Source organism: Patiria miniata, unplaced genomic scaffold (assembly GCF_015706575.1).
Source record: "Patiria miniata isolate m_02_andy unplaced genomic scaffold, ASM1570657v1 HiC_scaffold_7, whole genome shotgun sequence".
Lineage (NCBI taxonomy): Eukaryota > Metazoa > Echinodermata > Asteroidea > Valvatida > Asterinidae > Patiria > Patiria miniata.
In genome coordinates, this window is record NW_024037074.1 from 17,338,704 (window position 1) to 17,363,553 (window position 24,850).

Here is a 24,850-nt window from a genome sequence, read left to right on the forward strand (position 1 = left end):
GGGGCTCTATAAATGGGCTTTCAAGGTTGTGGAGAAAAAAAACCCCGAAGACGTCTGGAGTCTCCAGCGTTAATTAAAATGTTGTTTTCTTGAAAAGCATTGTTGAAATTTATGGATTTGGCATCGGAATCACCAGATCATTTTCTTTTCATCATTTCAAGTCGAAATAATTTTTCCCTGACAAATTTGACAAAGCATGCATTTGTACTTTTGATAAAACTATAAAATGTTGCTCACCAACATTCATTTTTATCGTTTCATTTTATTATTTTTTTTTATCTTGAGAACCATGTTTGAGAAACAATCTTTGAATTTCACTCAAGATTTTTTTTTGTAAAATAAAGATGTATTTTTTCAACTCAATATTTTTATCAATTTTTTTTTATTACTTGACTCGGTTCAGAGCAAGAGTGATTATAACGACACGTTTTGTTGAGAATTTTAATATTTTTTTTTATTTTCCAGAGTGAAAGAGATGGTAAAATAATGGAATGGTAATAATGAAATGGAAATGAATTTAATTTCCAAACATTTATTTTTTCTTCAGTTGTTCTGATCTTAGAACTTGTGTAGGTACATGTATGTGCCAAGCTCTGGTGTTTTGTTGGAGAGGAATGCCAAGATCTCTAAACATCATTAAGTTAAATGGTCACTCTTAAGGAAACAACAGATTGACGACAATTGAAAAACAGAAAAACTGTGATATAAATGTAAACTACATGCCATGTAATATAAGATGAAAAACGTATGCTGTACATTGTTGTAAATATGTAACTATTGCTCATAGCACTTTTCTGTAGAATTTCCTTCCTTTTAAAGACAGCCATTTTCTCTTTTTCGCTTCATCTCTTCCTTTTTTCCTTTTATAATTTTGTCTTCTCAGTATGTCTTATCTCATCCTTTTAAAGTTAAATAATTAGTCGAGGAACTCACAGGATGTGCACCCTATCATTTTTAATTTTACAAAATGAGATTTTCCCCAACATTTATAAGTTTTAAATGAAGTTTATGACAGATGGTGATAGAATCCTTGAAATAGTGGGCACCAGAAAAACAAATGTCAGCAAGTGCTGATGTGAAATGCAAAACACCGTTCAGTTGGGCTACGTCAGGTGTAGGCATGTTATTTTGCTCATTGAATCACACACAGCCTAAGCACAATTCATTATCTAAAACACCTGTACCGTTTTTTTAGTCTTCCCTTCGAAAAAAAAGAAGGTTGCATTGTACCCCAACCCATTATCCTTTGGTCTGTTTTACAATAGTAGTCCATGTTCAATCCATTGTAAAACGCATAAGTCGTCTGTTTCGATCAACTGGAGGAACTTATATCAAAGGGAGTCACGAAAGAAATTCATCACAAACAGGCCACTTAACTTTACTAAATACTTATTTATCAGACTTTCATTTCCCATGGATGTTTTTTTTTTTACTTTGTGAATGCTTGTTTTTCCATCTTTGTTCTAGCATGCTTCATGCTACGGGTCATACCTTTTGTACAACGTTTTGCATAATCGGATGTCTCGCTCGTGTAGAAAATAAACCCAATGTTTTTTTTTTCTTTCTTCAGGACTTGACATAACACAGCCGTATGCTCTAATGTTTTGTCTTGGAGACAGACGGCTGTTTCAGTGTGGTATTGATAGTGTAGTCAAAATGTCTTCTGGCTAGAAAGCAGACCTGAATGCTATCTCTGTGTTGGTGCTTGCATTGTTAACAATAGACAGAATTATCTCAATAAATATCTACAAATTGTAAAAAATGAATACATGATTTGAAAATGACATTTGTTACTTGCTTTGTCTTGTGTGCAGAATATTAATATTTTATGATTATAGGTACAGGTGGGGAGGGCTGACGTCACCTGATGAAAACATGAGTTCATTTTCATTTGCACACCAGTTTTTATCGCTTGCTTTCCATTCAGCACTCCAGACTCGAGACCATTGAGTTTCAACAACATAGGTCTGGGAGCTAGATGAGCCAATGTAAAAAATTCCCGGATTTTCGCGCCCACTTATCGTTAACACAAAGATTTTACAGAGATTTCTAAATCCAAAAAGTTCACTATCCATAAAGGCTCCTTCTAAGGCTCCTATTCCTCGTAATTTTTTGTGGGTGGATATTCGTTTATGTGATACCTTAGGCCCGTGCACTTTCCTGCCCAAATAAAATCAAGCCCATCATAAAAGTACTGTCCTAATCCTTCCTGCGCGTGCGATAAACATCCAATCGAACCAGAAGTCCACACGCGAGCTCTCAGCTTCATTATTATGTTGTCTGTCAAATAAAATTAAGATATGCCAGTTTTGGATTAATGACGGACGTGTCACGGATATTATCTTTGGTATGTTGGTCGTTAATCACCGATAGAGGGCGTGTTTTGTCGACTATTTATGGTTGCTGACTGATAGAGATCAGTGACTGACACTAGTCCAGCAATCCTCTGGTATTAGAGCATTTTGTGGGCAATGAACTTCAAAAAAGTAGGGTGGGAGCCGTAAACAGAACTGCGTACTTACTTATTGGATGAAATTGGAAATTTGGATGAAATTGGAAATTTGGATGAAATTGGGCCCTAAAATTGGTCTATTTTTGCAACAGAGACCAGGCATGATCATTTGTAAAAAAGGTGATGGTTTCAGGACTACTTTTAGGGGTGATTTTTTTGGGTGGAAATTTCTTACCAAAGTCATCGGATTACCCCTCAGATAATTAAGAAAAAAATTGTACATGAAAGATGATGTAATAAGCTTTAATTTGATGTATGTGTCAAACACCTTGTGGAGAGTTGTATTTGTATCACTGGTGTCTGTGATCTGTGATCTGATGGGGGGGGGGGGGGGGGGGTTAGTCTGAGTATCACCCGTTATCCACGGAGCCAAGTCTCATGGCTTTCGCCATGGTCTATTACTGTGTAAGCAGAACAATACTCAACAGGTCTTTCACCGTCTTTCTAATCGCCAGGGAGGGGAAAATAGCCCGTCTGATAACATTTTTACTGAGAGGTCACCATCATAATCCAAAGGGGTCCAGCGACAGAAGAAAACGGGGTGCTGAATTCGCTTTCGAGTCAACTCGTACCTTGGGCGACTCGTACCTTGGACAACTCGTACCTTGGACATCTCGTACCTTGGATAACTCGTACCTTGGACAACTCGTACCTTCAATTAAGACGACTCGTACCATCAGAATAAAAAGTAGAGTACACTGTACGTGCGTGACTTAGTGTGTGGTTCCTTGACTCCGAAACGATATGATTCTTTTCAAGTCAAAGTTAATTTCTATCTCACAGAACCACATTCAAGATCTAATGGCTTTGCCAGGCAGCATGATTTTCCGCATTGGGCCTGGCGGGCCGGCCTCCGAGGGCGCGAGCAGCGGTCGGTCGTGCGCGGTACCGATGCCGGTGACTCGGAAGCGGCCGGCCTGCGAGCTGCGCGGCGCGCGCGGCAGTGCCATTCTGTTTTTAATGGATAAGTTAAGATAGATTGAATTTTACAGTGGAGAAACTTCAGATGCGGATTTGGTGTGGTTTAATTATGCAATACAGCCTAACCACCGTAACATCCTGTTTCCAGAGCGAGCTTTATTAAACTCTATTAAACGACAAAATATTAGAAAGCAAATTTAAACATTTAATTTGTCTAAATAAAGTAATTTCTGCGTTTTCTTGTGAAGTCTAATAACCAAAGTATACAAGAGCAGTCAGTACTTTTAAATGATTCAGTCCTTTCCTAGCTATAAGTCTGAAAGTCTAAAATGTAAAAAAAAAATCACAGTTGGTTTATTCATCAACTGGTTTATTCGAAACATTTACAAATTGTGGGGGCGGGGGTTTGGCCAGATGTTTCGTCATAGTCCGACTTGTTGAAATGAAATGATGAACAGCAGACAAGCAATCGTCTCTTGAGCAGCGCAATGGTTCATCAGAAACCCGCAAGATCATCTGAAGAAAAAAACGTAACGGCAGACTGCATCAATGTCACCGTGCACAGACGTCCATATTGACCGGTCAGCGCGGCGCAAGAACCGTGTCACTTTGCACGGATGCCGCGTGGGCCTGTGCATGCCGCGCACACAGTAAGCTGCCGCGGCCGGCTTCGCGCTAAATAAATTCCTCTTTTTGGGGGGGAAAGAGAGCCCATACCAAAAAGAGATTCACCTTTTTTTAAATAAGCAGTCCACTTTCAATGAGTTACGGTCCACTTTATTCAGCCTCGGATCATTATCCTGATTGACGGTACGACTTGACTTGCGCATGATGGTACGAGTCGTCTTAACTGAAGGTACGACTTGCCGAAGGTACGAGTTGTCCAAGGTACGACTCGGTATAATGACGTCGAGTTGAAGGTACGAGTTGTCCAAGGTACGAGTTGCCCAAGGTACGAGATGACCTGTTACCCTGAATTCAGCTAGCTGCAGGTCCGATCACAGAACGCACAAAAATGCTCCAATAAACTTACTGATCTAAATGGTACTAGCCTTATGCGCTGGAACCGTCTTAAAGATGTACACCTCATAGCTCTTAAAACAATAGAATTTTCTTCTCCTAACGAACTCTCCCGTTTGTATCTTTTGTTTTCACCAATAACTACTTTATTCCGATTTTGGGCGTCATGCAACCCTCTGAAGAAGGGCTTTCATTTTCGGTGCCCAATAACCCCGGCGCTCTTATGCGAGAGCCGAATGATTGTCTGGCAGCCAATGATTCGAATTTTGTGAAGAAATAATTCAATAACTTAACGTCGTTGGTTTTTTTTTTGGGGGGGGGGTTCAAAAGTCTCATTCAAAAGTGAATAACTAATACTAGGAAAAACGGAATTGAAAAAATCTATTTTTTTGATGTGAAACTCGAAAATAACAGCACGGGCTAACTTTCATCTGTAACCATATCAGCATGCACGGTCACAGTGACGTTAATTTGAAACACCACCCATTATGATTAATTGAAATCAACGAATGATAAATCATTCGCGGACATCGGGTTTGACTTTGGAGGGGCGGAAAGTTTATCGGGTTAAAAGCAACCTGTGCGATGGGTGTGGCCGCAGCCTGCGCTGTTTTGGGGCGTTTATATATGTTGACAAAATTAATGGCCGTTGAATGTTTGAGTGGGGCGGGCGTAGTCAGTTTGAAGACTCGGCATGTAATGGACAAAAAGAATGCATTCCGTGAAACAAACTAAACTTGAAGAAATGGAAATAATAACCAGATTGTTTTCCACTAAATCTTTTCTCCGAGTAAACCGCTTGAAATCAAGGGCGGATCCAGAACACAATTTTTTTTTTAGGGGGGGGGGGCAAAAAAAATTTGGTCCCCAAAAAGTGTGTCCAAAAAAATTACGGCGTGAGGTTGAATTCTAGATGCTCTGTGGTGCGATCTGAGGCAATTTCTCACCACTTTAACCAATTTGTTTGAGGAAAAGATGGTGGTGTACTCATTGCCTGCCTTTATTGTGACGTTTTTTTTTTGGGGGGGGGGGGGGAGGGGGGCGGGGGCATGGCCCCCTTTTGCCCCCCGGATCCGCCCTTGCTTGAAATGGGATAGGAGAACATTATAGAAAATTCCAGGTTTTAGAACCAATAAATCTACCTAGGCTGTTCTATCGTGGCCACATGGGGGCGCTCTCTCCGCACAAAGCAGGGGCCCACGCCAAAACTTTGAATTTTCGCAGTACAGCTGATTTCATTTTTGGTGCAAATTACAGTTATATTTGTATACCTATTCACTGCTATGTTTCGTTTTAAAGTTAAATTCCTTTTTTCCCTACACAGGTTCATGGTCCTAGAATTTTCTAAAATTTCTTAATCTTATCAAATTTTAATTTTGACTTTCTCACGGAGAAAATAGATAAAAAAAACCACATCTTTTCCACCGAAAATAAGAGATTTAATTGTTTTGATAAAATGTGTGCGTTTATAAGAAACACGTGACTGATTTTAAGGTCACATTTTGAGGTCATCAGTCTTTATTTACATTATTTGCATAATTCCAACATGGCAGCCGGATTTTGTTCCATCATGTAGAAAATGTAAGATGATCCCACCAGTAATACCTTCGTGTCCCCATCGTTTTTCTGGAATAGGCTGGACCAAAAGAATATTTTGTGTAATGTATTTCACTTTTTGCCAAGAGAAAGTTGCTGAATGAATAAAATAATTGTTTTAGAAATTTACACCATCTACGCGTTCTGATCAAAATAGAAGTCTGGTATGTATAATTGATCATGTGACCTCAACAGTCTAGACAGTTTATACCTCATCGCAAAATAATAATAGCACACACCACAGAAAACCAGACTAGACAGCCGGCCGTATCGTGCACGTTGTGGATATGGTGGTGCTAGCCAACATGTGATGTCGCAGACGAGTTGCCGTTTTTGCCCGAGAATTCCCTCATTTGCCACGACTTCCACGTAGTTTTGATGGCTTTCCACGTGCGTCCCGGACACCAGAGGTGATCGAGATTGTTGGGGTGATATTTGCCGTCTTCTTCCAGCGTTTTCCGGACGCGGACGAAGGAACAACACTGGGGATTTGGGGGGAGTGTTGTCGGTGCAGGATGCCATTTGGGTTCAAGAAGCGGAAACCGACCAGTGACATGACGCAAGGTAAAATCATGGTAAAATCAACATTAACATGGATTCACTCGGCTTACAATCATGACAATGATCTACATTATTTTACATAATAACCAGACATAAATGGGAACGAATTAACACTGCTGTCCTTACATGCCTTTTGGAAAGAATGTTGCAACCTGACGCCACTTTTTTCTTCATATCATCTCACTAGCATGACTAGTATTACAATGTATTAGTAAAATCAATCATTGCAAAAATGTTGAAAAGACATGACTCGCACTCTGGGACTGCGAACCATTTCCAATTTTGTTAAGAAATACTTCAAAAATGTTCTTGACTCTCCATAGACTTTGTACACAACCGCTGAAGTGGCGTCTGGATACTTCCCAAATTAAGTTAATATTGTCAGAAATGGTCATGAATCCATGTGGACTCTTTATTTTTGAGTCAAGTAATTTTGACCCAATGCGGTTTTTAAAATTTGCTACATTTATTTTGTGTGGAGTAATTGCAGAATACCCTACAACAAGTCAATGGCTACGGGTTGGTTACGGGTACTCGAACCCATAATCTAGAACCGGTTCCTGACATTAACGGTCGGGTACTCGGGTACCCGGTTTCGATGCACAGCCCTAGTGCTATGCATGGCGGAACAGATAGTGACTGAACAAAAGGAAATGCAGGGTGTCTCTTGCATTGTTAGTCTTACTAGCATATGTACACAGAATTGAATATAACTAAGTACAATGCATGTGCTGGTGCCATTTTTTATTCAGCTCCTTTCCATCCTTCTGTTCGTTTTTTTGTGTGTGGAGCAAATAGCTACAAATCAGTTACCATGTTATTTTTTTTTTTACACGTTACAGAATATTGCCAACTATTTATCAATTGTTGACTGCTGTGACATGATGTGGGATATGGTGTTTTTTTACACCTGAGGGATGCATAGCGCCCAAGACGAAGCTGAGGGTGCTATGCGCCCCTGCATTACCCGGTTCCAATGCACAGTACCCAGTTATGCCCTACTTAACATTTTATTAGAAAAATATTTGTAAAGCTTGAGCAAAGATATTTTATGGAATTCTTTTTTTAACAAAGGTCATTTTTTTTCACGGCTGCTTTGTCATTTTGAATGTCAAAGATTTCTTTGTGAATTCAATATTTGGGAGGAAACGTTCTGGAAAAGTGCTTTGTAAAAAATGAAAAGAAAATATGCTTTGTGAATAATCAAAGGAAAAAAATGATATAGTGAGTTTTCAATCAAAAAACGGACATATGATAATGTACGTTTTGGTGATTTATTTCTTAAAAAATAAAGGTGTATGGCAAACCGTTAGGCCTTTAAAAAATTGTGCACATCAAAAGCACATTGTTGTATAAATCTCAGAAACTCTGTACAAAAAGCAAAAAAAAAATTGTCACATTTTTCTGATGGGATTTGAGGGAAATTGCTCATCGATGTAGTCATGGGGAAAAATGAAGTACAATTGCAGGTCAAATATGTACGTGACTTTGTATCCAACGTGTGATGGCCGCAGGGCATTAAAATTTACTTGTTTTTTGTTTAACTTGAAATTCACTTGTGGGTTAGTGTCTGCCGTGATGTCTCAGTAAAATGGTGCTCACAAAACCTTCGCACGTGCACATCCTGACCAGGTGGGAAGATTTTAGTGGTCAGGAAGGTTGTCTCTCTCCCCCCCCCCACCCCGCCCCGTGATTGGTGTGATGAACACCTTGGTACGGGTCTTATCGCAGACTGAGTACACGTGCTAAACCTGATGAATAATCAGAATCAAATGAATCAGGCGAAGGGTCTGTCAGCCTATCTGAGATACGGTGGACAATAGAGCCTGAATTTAGTACGCCATTTTGTCTTTGAGTTTCCGGACCCCTCCACGAACCCTTCTATGGGCATTTTACACGGGGTTGCCCTTTCTCTTAATAAAATTTGTGACAGAATAATTTCTAACTGTAATCACCCCAAGAAGAAGCATTGGAATTTTATCTTGGCATTCCACAAGAAAAAAAAAAGAGAAATCAGTTGGAGATAGGTAAAACCAAATTTTGCTAGACAAACAGACAAAACAGCTGAAGAAATCTAATGAAATTGTTGAAAATTTTGTTTTTAAATTTGTGCCCTAAAGCAGTGTGTGTTTAAAAAAAAAAAAACTCCCCTAACAAAACTGCACTGTTTTCAAAGCTGGCACAAACTTTGTTTCTTTTTTTTTTCTTCCTGTTTTGGCACCCCAAGAAAACACTTCTTTTTTTTGTAATTCCTTGATGGGAATCTACATGAGGGTCACCAGACAAGGATGCTGGAGTGATATTATGACTAAGTGCACTTGACTGTCTAGACAATAGGCATGATTAAAGACGGGCCAATCTTGCCTTGACCTCTTTGTAATACTGTGTCAGAAAATCAAGTGGTTTTTATTTTTCTCCTGAAAATAGCATACTCATACCAGGACGCTCATATATTTCAGTTTCTCTGCTTGTACATTTTGGAACAATGCTGATTGCACGAGTAATTTTTTTTAATGCAGAATTCACGTTTGGGGTGAAATAGTAGCAAAAAATGACACCATGTTTGGAATATGGGCGATTCACAATACAGTCCGGCACCAAGACGTTGCCACGGAGAGTCCATTTTTCAAGTTTACTGTCGACAAAAACATGGCTGACTTGCCGCAGTTTGAACAAAATGTCAGTAGACAACTTAAGGACTTTTTTTTATAGGTCGGGGCATACCATTCTGCTGCCTCACAAAAAAAATCATCTTGAGAAATAGAAAAGAAAAAACCCCCGTAGATACTTGAATCATGTGCTTACGAAACTACTGACCGGACAAACTAACAAATTTAAGTGTCTTATAGTCGTACCATGGCGAATGTGTCGACCGTCTCCAACAACGCACTGCGAAAAATGGACTCTTCTCGGTGGTGCACTGTACTTGTGAATCGCCCGTATTGAACCAATGTTATTTGAAATTGCAGCTGCTATTTACTTACATTGTACATTTACATGTGGGCAAAAGCATGTACATGTACAAATGTATACTATACATGTACAACCATACTGTTTTTTTATGTGTATCCTTGTGGAGACATTTCTTTGTTCTCGTGTACTAAAGTTTTCGAGTTTGAAAGTACAGTTTCAAAATGCTCTTATTTTAAGCACAATTAATTTCCTTGGCCGAAATTCGGAATTAATATCCCTTTTCTAAAACTCTATCATTTGCGACGGATCAACATACCTTGGAAATTCCTAGTTTTTTAGTAAAATCCACATCCTTGTGGAGACGTATTCATCTATAGAAATTGCCCTGTTTTGTTCCCTATTGTGTGCATGTCTCCAGAGGGCACGGTGTATCAGATATGAGTGTTTGGATACAACTGTACACAATTATAGCTATGACAAGCGCAGAAAAATGCACTCGAGTGCAAATTTGTAGCATTTACAGCCCTGACCTGTACCAAGGATACATGTAATTCCAAGAAAAATCATTCACAAAAGTATTTTATTTTTGTAGATTTTTCCCTTCAAATTAGCAATACATTTGTTGTCGTGTTAAGTGTGCTTAACAACTCCTTCACTCTGAAGGTGAAGGCTGGTCAATTTCACTGCAATTTACCACTAGACTAATAATTGTCAGGCTCACTGGGCGTACGCTAGTAAAGAAAACGAAGTGAAACGATGTTGACAAGAACCATTCTTACCCAGGTCACATGACACTGACTCATGTTGCAAAACATGATCCTTGTCTGAATGTTGGAACCAGCTGTGTGTAATTTGATAACGCCCGGCCGCACTTCCCAGGAGTCCAGGACAGCTCTGCAAGGACTATTCCTCCCAATCATGTGCCGTTTCATATGAAACCAATGACATGCTTTGTACTTTTAGGGCCACCAACCCCATGTAAATGCAAAGCAATTGAAAGCTGGGGTCTTATTAGCTGTTTCGGAGTACATTGCTTCGAAACAGCTCTTGTTTTCGTTAAGATATATATAATTTTTTTAAATTCATTTTTTTCTGATAATGAAACCAAGGATTCCTCAAAAGCGCCCCAGGCACTGTAGCTCGCAAGCCTGAAGAAACCTAAAGCAGGAAGACATTGAGAAGAAATTACAGTTTAGTAGAGGTGGGAGGAAAACCCAAGAAGAATATTCTGGGGAAAACACACAGAATCAGGTAGGGACTGAAAACCCAATCCACATGTGGCCAGGGTAGGAATCGAACCCATGTCACAGCGGTGGATGGCGAGGATCTATAGGGCCGCTACGCCAACCTGGCTCCCCATGTCTCACTGCCTCAATCCTAAATAATAATTATCCCAAAACCATGTCCTCCGGAGTCTTCAGGGATTGGGAAGGATTAAGGTTATATTCCAACACCCTGGTGTGTACTGAAAGTGCATTATTAGGGCTCATCTTAGGATGTGTTGATTCTAAGAAGTGACATTTGTGACTCAACCATACAACATGAGCCGGACGTCGCCTGAGCTTCTAAATTACAGGCCCTTAACCAAATCTTGCACAACGGAAACAATACCTAGGAACTGTCAATATTTTCACCCTCATAATATAATGTCTTTGATCACCAGAATGTAAAACAATGTGACATATCCAAATTAACGGCTGAGTATGCTCGATGCAATGTATAGAAAAGAAATAAGTGAAAAATGTTCTTTCAGAAGATACATGTATCATGTATCTACTAATGTAAGTTTCACAGAATTTGGGTCAGCATGCTTTCTGGAGGCTGCATTTATCTTTGTTGTGTCACGTCAGTGTGTGTGTTGTGAGATAAGCTTCATGATATGACCCCATTATGAACTCACGTCTTGAGGTGACTCCAGAGTTCATGTGAAGACGCCCAATCCAACATAATTTAGTTCAGTTGAGTACACATGTGCATGTACATGTATGCATATAGTAAAAATAGTAAATGTACATATTCCTGTTGATTGTGACTAATTACCTTCAGTGATATTTATTTACACTGTTCTTTACATATGTATGTAATGATTTTTGGGGGTATCTTTTTGTTTCCTGGTTCCCTTGCAGAAAACCATTCTCCGAGTCACCAGAATGACGAGATGGATACCAGTGAAGCCAGCATCGACACATCAACATCACCAAGTGAGCAAAATTGCCATCTTTAAAAGATGTATACATACGATCCATAAATAAAGAATGCAACTACATATCAAAAACGGTTGAGTAAAAAAAAATCCAAAAAAGGTGGTCATCTTTTGCAAAGAATTGCACACTTTTGCAAAACATCAACCTTTTTTGTCGAGAACATTTAAATTCTCACAAAATTTGGTACATGTACATGTAGCTAGACATATTTTTGCTGCATTTTCCCCAAATTTTCCACTCATTAAAGAAAACAAAAATAGTGACAAACTTTTATATAATTAGGTCATACATGTTCTCTTTAAATGCTCCCCCATAGTTTCCAATTCTCACTGTCAATTTTTTTTTCTCACTAATACCTGTATTTCTTTTTTTAACTATCCAATTTGTACATTGTCTGTTGATTCCATGATAAGTTTTAGTTCTCAATTTTGCCCTCGGTGACCCCTTCCCAGCCCCTTCCCCAACAAAATTTGAGTCCACAATCAATCATATTTGGTTCAGACTCAATAAACAAGATGAGGGTTTATTTGTGAAAGACGTCAAGGGATGGAAAAGGGAAAAGACCTGTGGGCCAAATGTGTCGGTCGCCCTTCCTCTCAGAGGGCTGTGTACTGTATCACAGAGGGGAAACCACTGGGGTTTTATTTATACCTATGGCCCTGCTTGATGTCTGCTGCGCCATATTTTATGGGCTAGTGACTGAGGGGTTTCCGCTCACACCCCCTCCCACCCACCCCCAGTATGGATAATAAAAAACTAAATTACTAAGAAATACAAGAATACAAAGAAATAAAAAAGTACTTTTTTTTAAATGTTAAACTTAAACTAATCCAGTGATTAGACTTACTAGGCAACCATAATTACATGTAGAAGCAATTTTTGGGACGGTACTTGTTCATGGTGGAGTGGGGGAGTGTGGCCTAGTGGTTAGGGTTTGTGACTCATGCTCAGAGGGTCAGGGGTTCGAATCTAGCTGCTGTTCATATGTTGTGTCCTTGGGCAAGCCACTTCATCCCCACTTGCCTCTCTCCACCCAGGAGTATAAACGGGTACCGGCATTAGCTGGGGAGTAACCTGCCATGGACTAGCATCCCATCCAGGGGGGATAGAAATATTCTTGGTGGTTGCATGCTACTGAAACTGGATATAAACGCAGGCCTGATGGGCCACATTGGCTCGTGACAGACTTTTAATACTTTTACTTGTTCGTTTGTACAGATGCATTCAGTGCATCCTCGGATAGGTTTGCTGAAATGCGCATGCCAAATTTAAAAATCATGAATTTCAGAGTTGTTCAAAATGGGCGTGAGTAAGGTGCTTGTTCATAAATGTCCGCCAGTTGTTGTCGCCGGACTAATCTATAAAAGTCCTGTTTTTTTTTAAATTGACAGTATATAAAGAAAAGTAAGAGAATGCAGATTTCCATTTGATAAATGAAGATACTTTACGGACTTTATCGCAGTAGTGTAGTCGAGGAACTTGTGTTGGATCAGGAATACATCACAAGGACGGTGAGCACTAATGAAGCCTACATGTACATAAGAATGCCTTAGTCACAGCTGCTTTGAATAGCTTGTGAGTTGGATTTGGAAAGGATGAATTGTGACTGATAACTATGACTAATCACGACACTGCTTTAGTTTGACATGTCAATTCCTTCATTTACTTTGTCTTCACCGCAGTGATTTTTTTTCTCCGTTATTCCCAGCTGAAGCTGGTCAGAAGCTTTCCTACACACAGCCAGCGTTCTGGTGCTCCATAGCCTACTACGAGAAGAACCTCCGCGTTGGGGAGATGTTCCACGCCTCCCAACCCTCGCTGACCATTGACGGGTTCACGGACCCTTCTAGCTCGGAGAGGTTCTGTCTCGGTCTCCTGTCAAACATCAAACGGGACCACTCCATTGAAATGACGCGGAGACACATAGGTATGAAATTGTAACAAAATCGAATTTGCCCTGCAACTTGTGCACTTTCATAAGCATTGTATAGTCAGCGTTGTCTGAGAGCTTGCTATAAAAATTCACAAGTTTTCCCAGCAAGGATTTGAACCCACTACCTGCTGCTTATTAGTGCAGATGCCTAACCCACTCGACCACTGAGCTTGCTGAGGTCAGGTGGAGATGGGCAAACGAACCTGCCCTTTGGCTTCTAACATTAGGACCACTGCATGCCATTGATTACATGTGTACATTTTGTACGTGTTCATCTTTTCAAACCGTGGAGGAAAAATACCAGAGAACAAAAGAGAACAATATCGTCCACGATTCCCAGCATACGTCCGCGATTGGGGTCGTGTACAAAACCTATGGGAGTCTTCCTAAAAAGTTGAAGTACAAACAAAAGAGGGACAATAGGACGTCCACGATCGACGGTGAACACATGTTTGTATGTGTAAGCTCCGTGCACAAGTACCCCCTCAACGGTAAGAAAGGGAGAGTTGGGGGACACCACTGGGAGAGACATTCGAACACAGCGCCTGACGCTCAAGCGAAGACGCCATTGCTTTGTGCGCATTCAGAATCAAATAAGTTGCACGTACTTCGCGCTATACATGCTCGCCAGTGTGCGCATGCGGTGTGTCCAGTCAATTGGGCTCTCGAAAGTGGTAAAAAAAGCGCCCTCTCTTGTTTGCGCATGGAGTGAACAAAAGGTTTACACATTTCCTCTGATGAAATGCTGCCTGTGTTTCTGTCTGTGTTTTTGAGTTGGTGGTTCATCAAAGCAGTACATAACACTCCACCAGCTTTGTCTACGTATATATTGTTTGCCTGTTTTGATGTGTTTCCTGTAGTCTCTAGCTCTAGCCTGTTTGGGACAACCGTGCCTATTTGAGTGTGATCATTAAAGTTATGGCTTACCAGTATTCAAAGGTTGTCATTTTGCTGGCACTTTCTAAATCATGAAATCTTCAGTGAGCCAGTGAAAATGTGACACTGCACCTTTGGATAACTTGTCGTAAACTGATTTACAAGTTAGTACATTGTGTGGAGGAAGATACTGGGACCAATTACGTGCAGTTGAAGAGCATGTTACCAGCTGAAATGCCATTTGTTGGCGGAACTTAGCTTAGCGGTATTTCCTGCGTTTGTGCTCCGTGCGCAAACAACCGAGGGTGCTTTTTTACCACTTTGGAGAGCTCACTGGACGGGACACGCTGCGCTCGCGTACTGGTTCACGCATGTATAGCGCGAAGTACTCATGAGTAATTTTTATTACGAATGTGCACAAAGACATTGTGTCTGTGGCCATTGGCAATGCGTTCGAATGTCTCTCCAGGCAGTGGTCCACCAAACTCTTTCTTTCTTACCGTTTGGGAGGTGATTGTGCGGCGCGCTCGTTATCCCCTGTCCTAGATTTCAATTCCTCGCCTAAGACCTTGAGAAATTTTTCAAAAATATTATGACACAGACAGAGAGATACTAATTGTGCAACATCTTGCAGTTGGGAGAAATGTTACTTCACGTGATTATGCATGTCCAAGTAGGCCGAGCCTGGCACGCTTCCTGAAAACATGGTGGGGAAGCAATTAAATTTGATCAGTCAAGTCCGCTAATTGGCTCATTACGGCAAGGACGGAACAGCTTTCAATCTGGTAGGGTACGGTACATTAGGCATGTATCTGGTTGACTTTTTAAAATTGAGAAAGGGAAAAAAAATGCAGTAGTGTGGACCTGTAGGTACTGAACCAGGATCATACTGAACCAGGATCATAAGGACGGGATTTGAACGAGGATCATCTGAGGGTATTAAAAAAACCTGTAACATCAATCTCACATCTCTGAAACGATGATATGTGATGCGTTCTGGCAAAATGAGACAGAACTGGGCCGAGGTCAAGATGAGGGTTTGCAGGTATTAAGAAAGAGAATAAATTCTCCTTACAGTACTGTTAGTTGCACTTCAATTGGACGTTCCGTTGACAAGTTATGGCTGTTTAAATTTTGCATTTATCGACAGGTCAAAAAAGTAAAATACGGAGAAAAAGACCTTTAAAGTTTTGAGTTTTGTGGTCATGAAAATGAAAGATGCCAACTGTTTTGTTCTGAAAACACTTTTTATTCCATGTTTTTATATTATTACAATGTACCTTACATAAAATATGTGTAGTGGATATATCAAAGATTACAAATATCAAAAAAATCTGAAAATTGAAAATAGATCATCCCCATTCGTTTTTTTTCAATTTTCTCTGCAATGGCCTGTGCCCACTGCCGTCTCACTTTGCTGAGCACTTCACATATGTCAAAAACATTTGTCAAGAAAGAGGGAACAAGACTGCCATACCATTCCTTCCAAAAACAAAAAAGTAGGGCATGTTACAAGCATTAAAAGTACCAGTCCGTAATTCCCTGTACATGTGTGTACCAAAAGTCAGCTCCATCTAATCAGTCCTTCATCCAGTATCAAGCTTTATCCTGTTTTCCGGAGGTTTTCAAAGTCCCCCCTCTCTTTCCTTACCCCCTCCTCACTCCTGCCCCCCGTGTGAACCCCGAGTAAACCCTTATCATCTACTCGGAACAAGTCTCGGGCCTTAAGAGTTGATCCCTCCTTTGGTCTGCTTGTGCTTAAGACCAAGATCCATGTCTCCCCATTAATTCCTCTTCCTATACCAAATAAGAATAAGAAATTGGTGAAATCCGATCGGTGCAATATCGACTACTTTCTACATCTGTTCCGTCTAGTCAGGGTCAGTTGAGGTTTTTATTTGGGGGGGGGGGGGGGGGAGGGGGCAGGAGGAAACGTCTTGAAAACAGGAAATTCCATCACATTTAATTTGATTTTGAAGAGAAGCTGTGGTCTGCTCTTGTCCCACCGTTGCCCCAGACAGCAATATTGTGTGACCTTGGAAAAATTGGAAGAACTTTTTTTTCCAGAAGAGGGCACAAATCAAAATGGATTAGTTCAGCTGTCCGTTCAAGTTCATCACAAATCAACAGCTTAACACCGACTTGATCGCACTCATGTTTTTCCAAGGGTACAAATGTAGCTGTCATGTGACAGAAATTTGTCATTACAAAGTTTAATGTGTGGTTTGGGGACTTCCAAAATAGAAAGAAAAAAAGGAAACGTTAAAAAACCCAACCAAAACAGCTCTTCATAAATTTCTTTCTTGACTCTTGGCTCATTACTGATCCTATGCACTTAGCAAGGATATTTGGTAAATTTGGTTCACATAAATCTTCCTAACTGTAGAATTGAAAATATAAGTATTTACATTTTTCTTCACATCCACTTGACACTACAATAAAACTTACAATTGTCCCCACCCGTACATGTATGTCATATCGTACAGATCTTGTGCATTTCATTTTCATTTGTTTTTTTTTTGGATTCTCGGACATTGTTTCATATTCTGGCTCAAGAATAACACTTTCCCTCTTAATACAGAAGTTTTTCTGCAGTATAAATGGAAGTTAACACAGATCCATTGCTCAGTCTGAAAAAAATTGTTTCAAAGCTGTCTGTCATAACTTTGTTTAAACAATATTTTCTATCTTTCTCTGTTGTCTGCATTTCAAACAGGCAAAGGAGTGCGGCTGTACTACATAGGAGGCGAGGTTTTCGCAGAGTGCCTGAGCGACAGCAGTATCTTTGTACAGAGTCCGATCTGCAACGTCCGCTACGGCTGGCATCCTGCTACCGTTTGTAAAATCCCACCTGGTAAGTCCATCATCGGACAAAATAAACTAATGTTCAGGCTGTCATACAACACTCGGACAACTTCCTGGCAATGATCGAGTTTCAATTTGTGTAAATCATCGAAACCTTTTTGTGACATTTATTTTGACAGTTGGTGACTTCTAAGAACCGAGAGTGAAGTCAGGTTTTGTTCTCAGTTATCTTCTATGATTGACCCTAAGTCCTAATTCTGTTTTCAAGGTTTTGTGCAATTTGAAAGAGCTTTTCCCTGTATATCCGGTGATATTAAACATTCAAAATGTCATTTTTGTTAAAAACTATCATTTTGTAAACAGCAGACACCTTTGGTATTGGTACAAAAATAAAGTCGTCGTGAACACACATATTAAAAAAAGGTGGGTTTGAATAATGGTGGGATGATCATATGTTTGTCTGTAAAAACTTTTGGCTCTAAAAACTTCATCTGACTTGTGTTCCCATTGGGATTACAAACAGACAATAGACATGCCTTTAATAAAAAGAACATTTTGTACATTTTAAATCGTTTCCAAGCTAAATGGAAACGATTGAATCGAGGAGAGTTGACAAACGAGTAGCGTCACGGTGTCACCATAAGGTGGGAATATGAGAAATTTCCCTAATTTGGAAAATCGTTGCGTGAGTTTAGTGTCTCGGCTGGAAGACTTGTTGTGTAACAAGTGTGAGTTTGTTTGCAAGAATGCCGGCCGGGACTGTTGCCAACTTGACAAGGATTTCCCTTATTTAACTGCTGCATTCCAGCATGTAGTCTCCTTAAATATGCATGAGGTGTTTGTATGAGAACGTCTTGAAGTCTGGAAAAAAAGGTCACAAAATTGTTTCCCCGACTCTCTCAATGACGACACATTGTCTTTCTAGACTATGTAATTGAACTGGAAGTAACCTCGTTCCGTTGACCCTAAGATGAAAAAAAAATAAAGAAAAAAGAACACACAGACACACTTTGACCCATCTACGTAGGTGTACCCGTTGGCATGTGGAAATCCTTTTCCTTTGCTTTGCCAACCCGACCTCATGTAATGTAGAGGCAGTTCAAAGCAGAAATGTTGAATTCATTAACATTTTGGAGTCTCGGCCGAGTGCAGACATCCTTAACTCTGACTGCATCCAAATCCTTTTGAAATCAAGCACCAGGGGCTAATTCCACAGTGCTGCTAGCTAGGCCTGGGCGAGTAGTGGATTTTTTTTACTCCAATACTCGTAAAGCAATTACTCGCAAAGACTGTTTCGTGATCAAACAAAATGGCACACAAACAGAGCCGTCGTAAATGCTGTTATTATCCTCGTCCCAGATGTTTGAATTATTGAAAATGATTAATTATTAAAAAGCGATCGTACGTTTATTGCGCAGCTGCACAACAAATTTGTTGCACAAGTCCTACACATGGCGTAAGCCACGCAAACTTTGTGAAATCGACTGGACAACGGAGCTACCTTTGTTGAAGTACAAAGAATGTACAAGGGGATAATCACACATTCCAAGGGGAAAATGGGGGCACAATCCTAGTGTAGACAACTAATGAAAGCAACAGTGTTGTCCAGATACAAGCTGAGAACAAAACATGTGTGCAGGGGCTAAGTAATCCTTGATTGCGTGAAAAAAAAACATGACTAGATTTGTGAATTTTCCGTTTGGGACGTTTGTACTCAATCAGTTTATCAGTTTGTGACTTATAAAGTTATAGTCAGTCAGAGGACATTAGATGGCCCTTGGGTCAGCACACACATATCCAACTTTTCTCCTGGTTATGCCAAAAAGGGGAAAACTATTTGAAAGTACTTTCCTAGATCTGAACAAAGACTTTGAGATTTGGTTAGAATCCCCCCCCCCCCCTTCCCCCTCACTTCCTCCTTCACTGATTAAGTCGGGTCTTTTGATGGTGATTTGCCGCATCCTCTCTGCCTAGGCTGACGCCTTTCGCATGCATACATCCGAGGCAGGATCCCTGTCGTAGGAGTGGGGACATCCGGAGAAACACAGCGAGAGAGACAGACAGAGAGGGAGAGATTCGATTCTTGATGGGGAGTTCCTTGTCTTCAGGATACCCTCTGGGAATTGGGGAGACCTTCGTGCTTTCCTGTCTTGTTACCATGACAATTAGACAATATTTTTGTGGGGGGGGGGACGGAGTTCCTAATTTGTTTTTTTATTTTTTCATTTTTTAAATAAAACACCTCGTCTCCATCTTTCTGATCTTACTTTTGTGAATACTACATGTACATGTACATGTACACTGTAATTGCTGCATTTTGAGATGAAATGAACCAATACACTGCAAATCGGGTGATTCACGATGCAGTGCGCCACCAAGGGTTTGCCGAGGAGAGTCCATTTTTCAAGTTTACGGTCGACAAAACATGCCCTATTTGAATGAGTGTCAGTATACAACTTGAGCTAATTTGTTATAGATTGGGGAAATAGCGTTCTGCCGCCTTACAAAAAACACCATGTTCATAAAAAGAAAAGAAAAGGGCAAACACATACTCGAATCATACGCTTGCGAAACTTCTGACCGGAAAAACTAATAATATCAAATGTCCCGCGCTGCAAATTTGTCGACCATCTCCCACAATGCACTGGGAAAAATGAACTCTCCGTGGCAAACTCTTGGTGGCGCACTGCATTGTGAATCGGCCGAATTATTTGACACGCTGTATTAAACTGAAGTACACATGCACGTAGTTCCAAAAGTGACTGACTTTTAAAGGAAACGGTGCGATGTATTTTTATGCACAGCAAATGGAGGACCATGCTTTTTTTCGGTTTGGAAAGGCTAAAAACTCTCTAGACTACAAGCCGCGGCAAATGGCAGTACTAACACTACAGTCCATACAAAATTCTCCTGATAACAGGCACAGCATTCTGTCCAAAATGTTGAGTTAACACCTTTGAATTAATTTCTGAGGACCATTTTATTTTTACGAGACCATCACTTCACAAACTGCTCAGGAAAACATATCCTATAAATCCAAGTTGTTTCTTTTGAAAAGCGAAAACAAAATAAAACGCAATTTAGACCGGCTATGAAAGCCTAGCCACCCCTGCCAGCAGTCATGGCACTTTAATGCTAAGTGGTATACACCTTTCCGTTGCTTTAATTTGGATATCCTGGTCTTGTTAACCGTGCCTGGTTATTTTGTAGAGTGGAATTAATGGAAAAAAGTGGATTCATTGAAGGCTACACCACTAAAACCTTTCTTCAACAGAATGGCCAAAGAGTGGAATTAATGGAAAAAAGTACAAGCTGTGGTTTTAATATTTTTTTTCAGTTCTGTTGACCGTGCCAGGAAAATACAAAACACCTGCCAAAAAAAAAAGCCTTGAAAATGATTGAAGCAAACTTGTGAAAACAATGACAAATGAATGTGAATTGATTTCAGCCTTTGATTGTCAAATCGAGGTTGTCTTTGAATGTTCACAATTTTTTCAGTAGAGGACTGTGTTATAGGTTTGACGCAAGAAAAGTTGTCCTGAACAGACAATATTTATATTGTTTCATCAAAAGTTCAAATGTGCATGTTCGCAACAGGCTCCCAATTTTTTTTTGGGGGGGGGGGTTTCAGGGGTTAAAACCCAACATCTTCTGTGTGTGCATTTTGAGTGGAATATTTGGCCGTTTTGTCCCTGCTTGAATTGTTTCCTATTTAGCAAGCAACAAAGTTCTGCCCAGGCACTTTTGTGTGGCTCAGGATGTTAGTAGCAGACTCCGGGTGATTGGTCATGTCTCTTCCCTCGGATGCAGTAATTGGATACATTGGAGTGAAAGTACGTGACACGGGCCACGCTGCGCTGAGATCAATTATCACCCCCTCGTGTGCCGTTTCCTCAATGACAGTGTAGCAGTGTAAATGGTCTCCACGGAAGACACTGACATGCATATGAACCTGCATGTATTAACCCTCCTGCTATTTAAACAGTCACAGACAGTCAAAATGTCCATCGACTTCCCTTGCTATACTTTTTTAACAAGGAATATACAACATTTGCTTTTGCTGTAATTTTCAGAAACGGATAGCTTTGTATTGGGGTTAGTATTTATAGCAAATATTGTTACACCGTCTTGTTTGAAGTTTTGTGTTCGTAGATGCTCGAAAAACCAGGAAAAATTACATACCTGTAGTCTGGTTCCCTGACCCCACTTATTAGATGAAACGGAGCAATTTATAGACGTCGGGAAATTTTTAGGTCAGGGAACCAGTCTAGCTGGATTGCACCCGTTCACGGATGTGTAACCAATTGCAAACAATATGTGGAATGAATAAGTTTGGTAAATTGAGTCGAGTTGAGTCACCAAAAATTGTGACTGGAGTCGGACTCGAGTCGAGTCATTACAAGTCTGGTTTCTATTCATATCACTTGATCACGATTCTCGTTACACACTGGAACATTTATCCATGGCTTTTGTTGCAAGGTTATCCAATAAGCTCATGAACAGGTGGTGCTGGCTAGGCTGACTATTTTTTATTTTTTAACTTTTAGTTTATTTATTTTTCTCTCTCCGGATTTGGTTTGAACAACCTTTTTTTCCTGTAAGTGGAAAACCACCAAATGGATGATGCTCAGTAACAGGTGCATACGCGTTAACAAATCTAACCGAACTTGTGGGATGTCAGATAAAGGAAATGTTTTGCCTATTGCTTGCGAGGAGGTATTCCTGGCTAATTTCATTTGACATATCCCGCCGTGTGGTAGTGGTACACGTACACATGTCTGAAAATAACACAACATAAACAGCGTACTCCAATTGTCCACATGCTAGACCTAACTAGACAAAATCAGTAAATAAAGGGGGGGGGGGGCAATTCCAGGTTGTGAAATGAAGTGTAATGTCCGTAACAGAGCCAGTTAACCATGATATCTAATTAATGATTTAGAGAAATGATCCAAAACTCCTAGTCTGTAATCTTCTTGACCATAAGGCCCCCCAAAAAAGTCTCCGGTTTCTGGTATGCGCGCGCGTCGCCGTAGCCATGCGCGTCGGCAAAATGAAAAAAAAAAAATTTTCAATGAAAGATGATGTCTCAAAACCGCCAAACTCACTGGTTTGACTGGAATCCTGCTGCTGCACAATTTTAACGTGTTTTTAGATTTGGTTATGATCGAGAATAAGCTTTATGTGGCCTCTCTGGACTCCCATATATTTGCACTAAGTCTAGTTGGGCACCGTTTGCAGTCATCAGCCTACATTTTGAGGCAAAAAAATCAGGTAAAAAAAGAAAAGCCGCGTCGCCGCACCACTTTTTGGGCAAGCTCCATACCAGAAACCGGAGACTTATTTTTTTTTGCCTAACTAGATGATGGATGAAAAAGATTAGAAAAATGCATTTTCAGGTTTATTCATTGAGCTCTTAAAAACTCTGTTACAGACATCACATAGCGCTGGAATTACCCACGAGGAAAAATATAGTCCCTTTCCATCAAAAGCAAAAGCAATGTGGCAGACAACTCCAAGAAAAGGGGCATCTGTACATGTACATGTACATAGTGATTGGTGAAGTCTGAAGGTCATGGGCTTGACATCAGGTTTCTGGTTTTTTTTGTTTCCTTTTCTTGTCTTTAGGCTGCAACCTGAAGATTTTCGACAACAGAGAATTTGCGGCCCAGCTCTCTCAGTCCGTCAGCCAGGGCTTTGAGGCGGTCTACCAGCTAACCCACGTCTGCACCATCCGCATGAGCTTCGTTAAAGGCTGGGGGGTGGACTACCGGCGGCAGACGGTTACCAGCACCCCGTGTTGGATCGAGGTGCATCTCAACGGTCCCCTGCAGTGGCTAGACAGGGTCTTGCGGCAAATGTCCTCGCCCAATGAAAAGTGTTCCAGTAGCTCCTGAAAACAACGGTACTGCCGTTGGTAAGAGACTATCACGTGTTTGAGTACTTTGCAGGTATAGTGCTAAAAGTCTCGGTCGAGTCAGATGGCATGACTTAGTGCTGACAAGTGGAATAAATCCATTGTCATTGGCACTCAGTACCCGTTTCAGATTAGCATTCCAGAGTCTAATTGTTCCAAAGATTGGAATCACAGACATGACAAGTTTGACCGCTGCACTCACTTGGAGCGACTCCAAAATCTACTTAACCAGGCATGCAACTTTTCCTTGGATCCACTGATTTCCTCGTTTTTTACTTCTCATGAATGCCAGTTTTGTGTGGTTTGGAATTTCCTGGGTTTTTTTCTTCAAAATTCCCTGTTGCAAAGTTCATCTGGCTGCAATCACAATCTATTTGGTCGGCCGTTTACTTTTGGCTCGGCGCGACTGTGGAATGCCAGTCTGTTGAAACTTTTTCCGTGTCTCATGTAAATGGTTTGAAAGGGGAGTCATGATGACATGTCTCACTGGACCAGAGTCTCGCACTCTCGATGAGGAATTTTTTAAGTCAGCGGGTTATCCAAAGAAAACCCACTCATTTTTATTTTCATTATAAAAAAAACCAGAAGAAATGATTGTGTCTACTGAGTTTTTTTTCTTCTTGACATTAACTCTACCACGACTCCAAAAATCCTCCAATTTTCATACGATTTATCACCCACCCAAGGGGGTTAGGATTCAATTATTTCATAGATTTTGAATTCACTTTGAAACAGTTAGGAGGGACTTTCCGCACATGATGTCGAAAGATGGAAAGTTGTAGTAAAATTGAAATTAATGCATTAAAATCTTCTGTCTGAAACAAAGTACCAAAAACTCAGTTTTTGGTGAAACTGAGCCAGTTAGACTCTGGAATGCCAGTTTTAAAACAGGTGTTACATGTAATTGAAAACTGATGTTAAATCCTGTGAAGTATTCAAACACCGTGACTGCACCTTACCGATGGTTCAAATGATCGTTTTGTTTGTTGCACCTGTGTACAGATTTATGAAAGTGTAAATAGACCACTCACTGATCAATAAACAGTGCGGGCCACACTAAAAGCCAACACCATTTTGATGTAAAAGTTTATCTTAGCTAAAAAAAAAAGTGTTTATATTGTACAAAGTGCATGCCGAATCGATGAAATCTAATATATGGCCAGCCAAAAAATAAAAGTCACAAATACTGCCTGGCCTTTTGTTCGTTTGTTTACATTTAATTGCGATCAACAAATGTAAATAAAGATAGATTGAAAAAAATAGAAGTATTTTGCTAAATGTAAGTTTTGGATAACCTTGCTTTTTTATGCAAGAGTTGATGATGTCATTTATTTGACAATTTAAATTAATTTTTTTGTTTACTGACGGAATAATATGACAGCACTAGGAGTGTTTGCAGAAGACCACACAAAATCGTGTGCATGTACACTCTTGAAAAAAAAAAAGCTTGACAAATTAAAAATGCTTTGAAATATAATCTGCATATATAATTCAAAAGGGAAATATTTTTTTAATGTGCCCACCTAACAGGCAGATTGTTGAAAGAGAAACAAGTGTACATTTGATTCGCTCGTACCCCCCGCCCCGCAAAC

At 40.2% G+C, this 24,850-nt stretch overlaps 1 protein-coding gene across 1 annotated transcript; it reads left to right on the forward strand.

Annotated features, from left to right (window-relative positions):
* The first annotated feature begins 6,248 nt into the window (after window positions 1-6,248).
* Window positions 6,249-24,086, forward strand: LOC119744569 (mothers against decapentaplegic homolog 2-like). Its single transcript, XM_038220554.1, has 5 exons — window positions 6,249-6,613; window positions 11,650-11,724; window positions 13,436-13,654; window positions 17,253-17,390; window positions 22,970-24,086. Exons 1-5 carry the CDS (start codon window positions 6,565-6,567, stop codon window positions 23,236-23,238), a joined length of 750 nt encoding a protein of 249 aa, XP_038076482.1. The 5' UTR covers window positions 6,249-6,564; the 3' UTR covers window positions 23,239-24,086.
* Window positions 24,087-24,850: the final 764 nt, after the last annotated feature.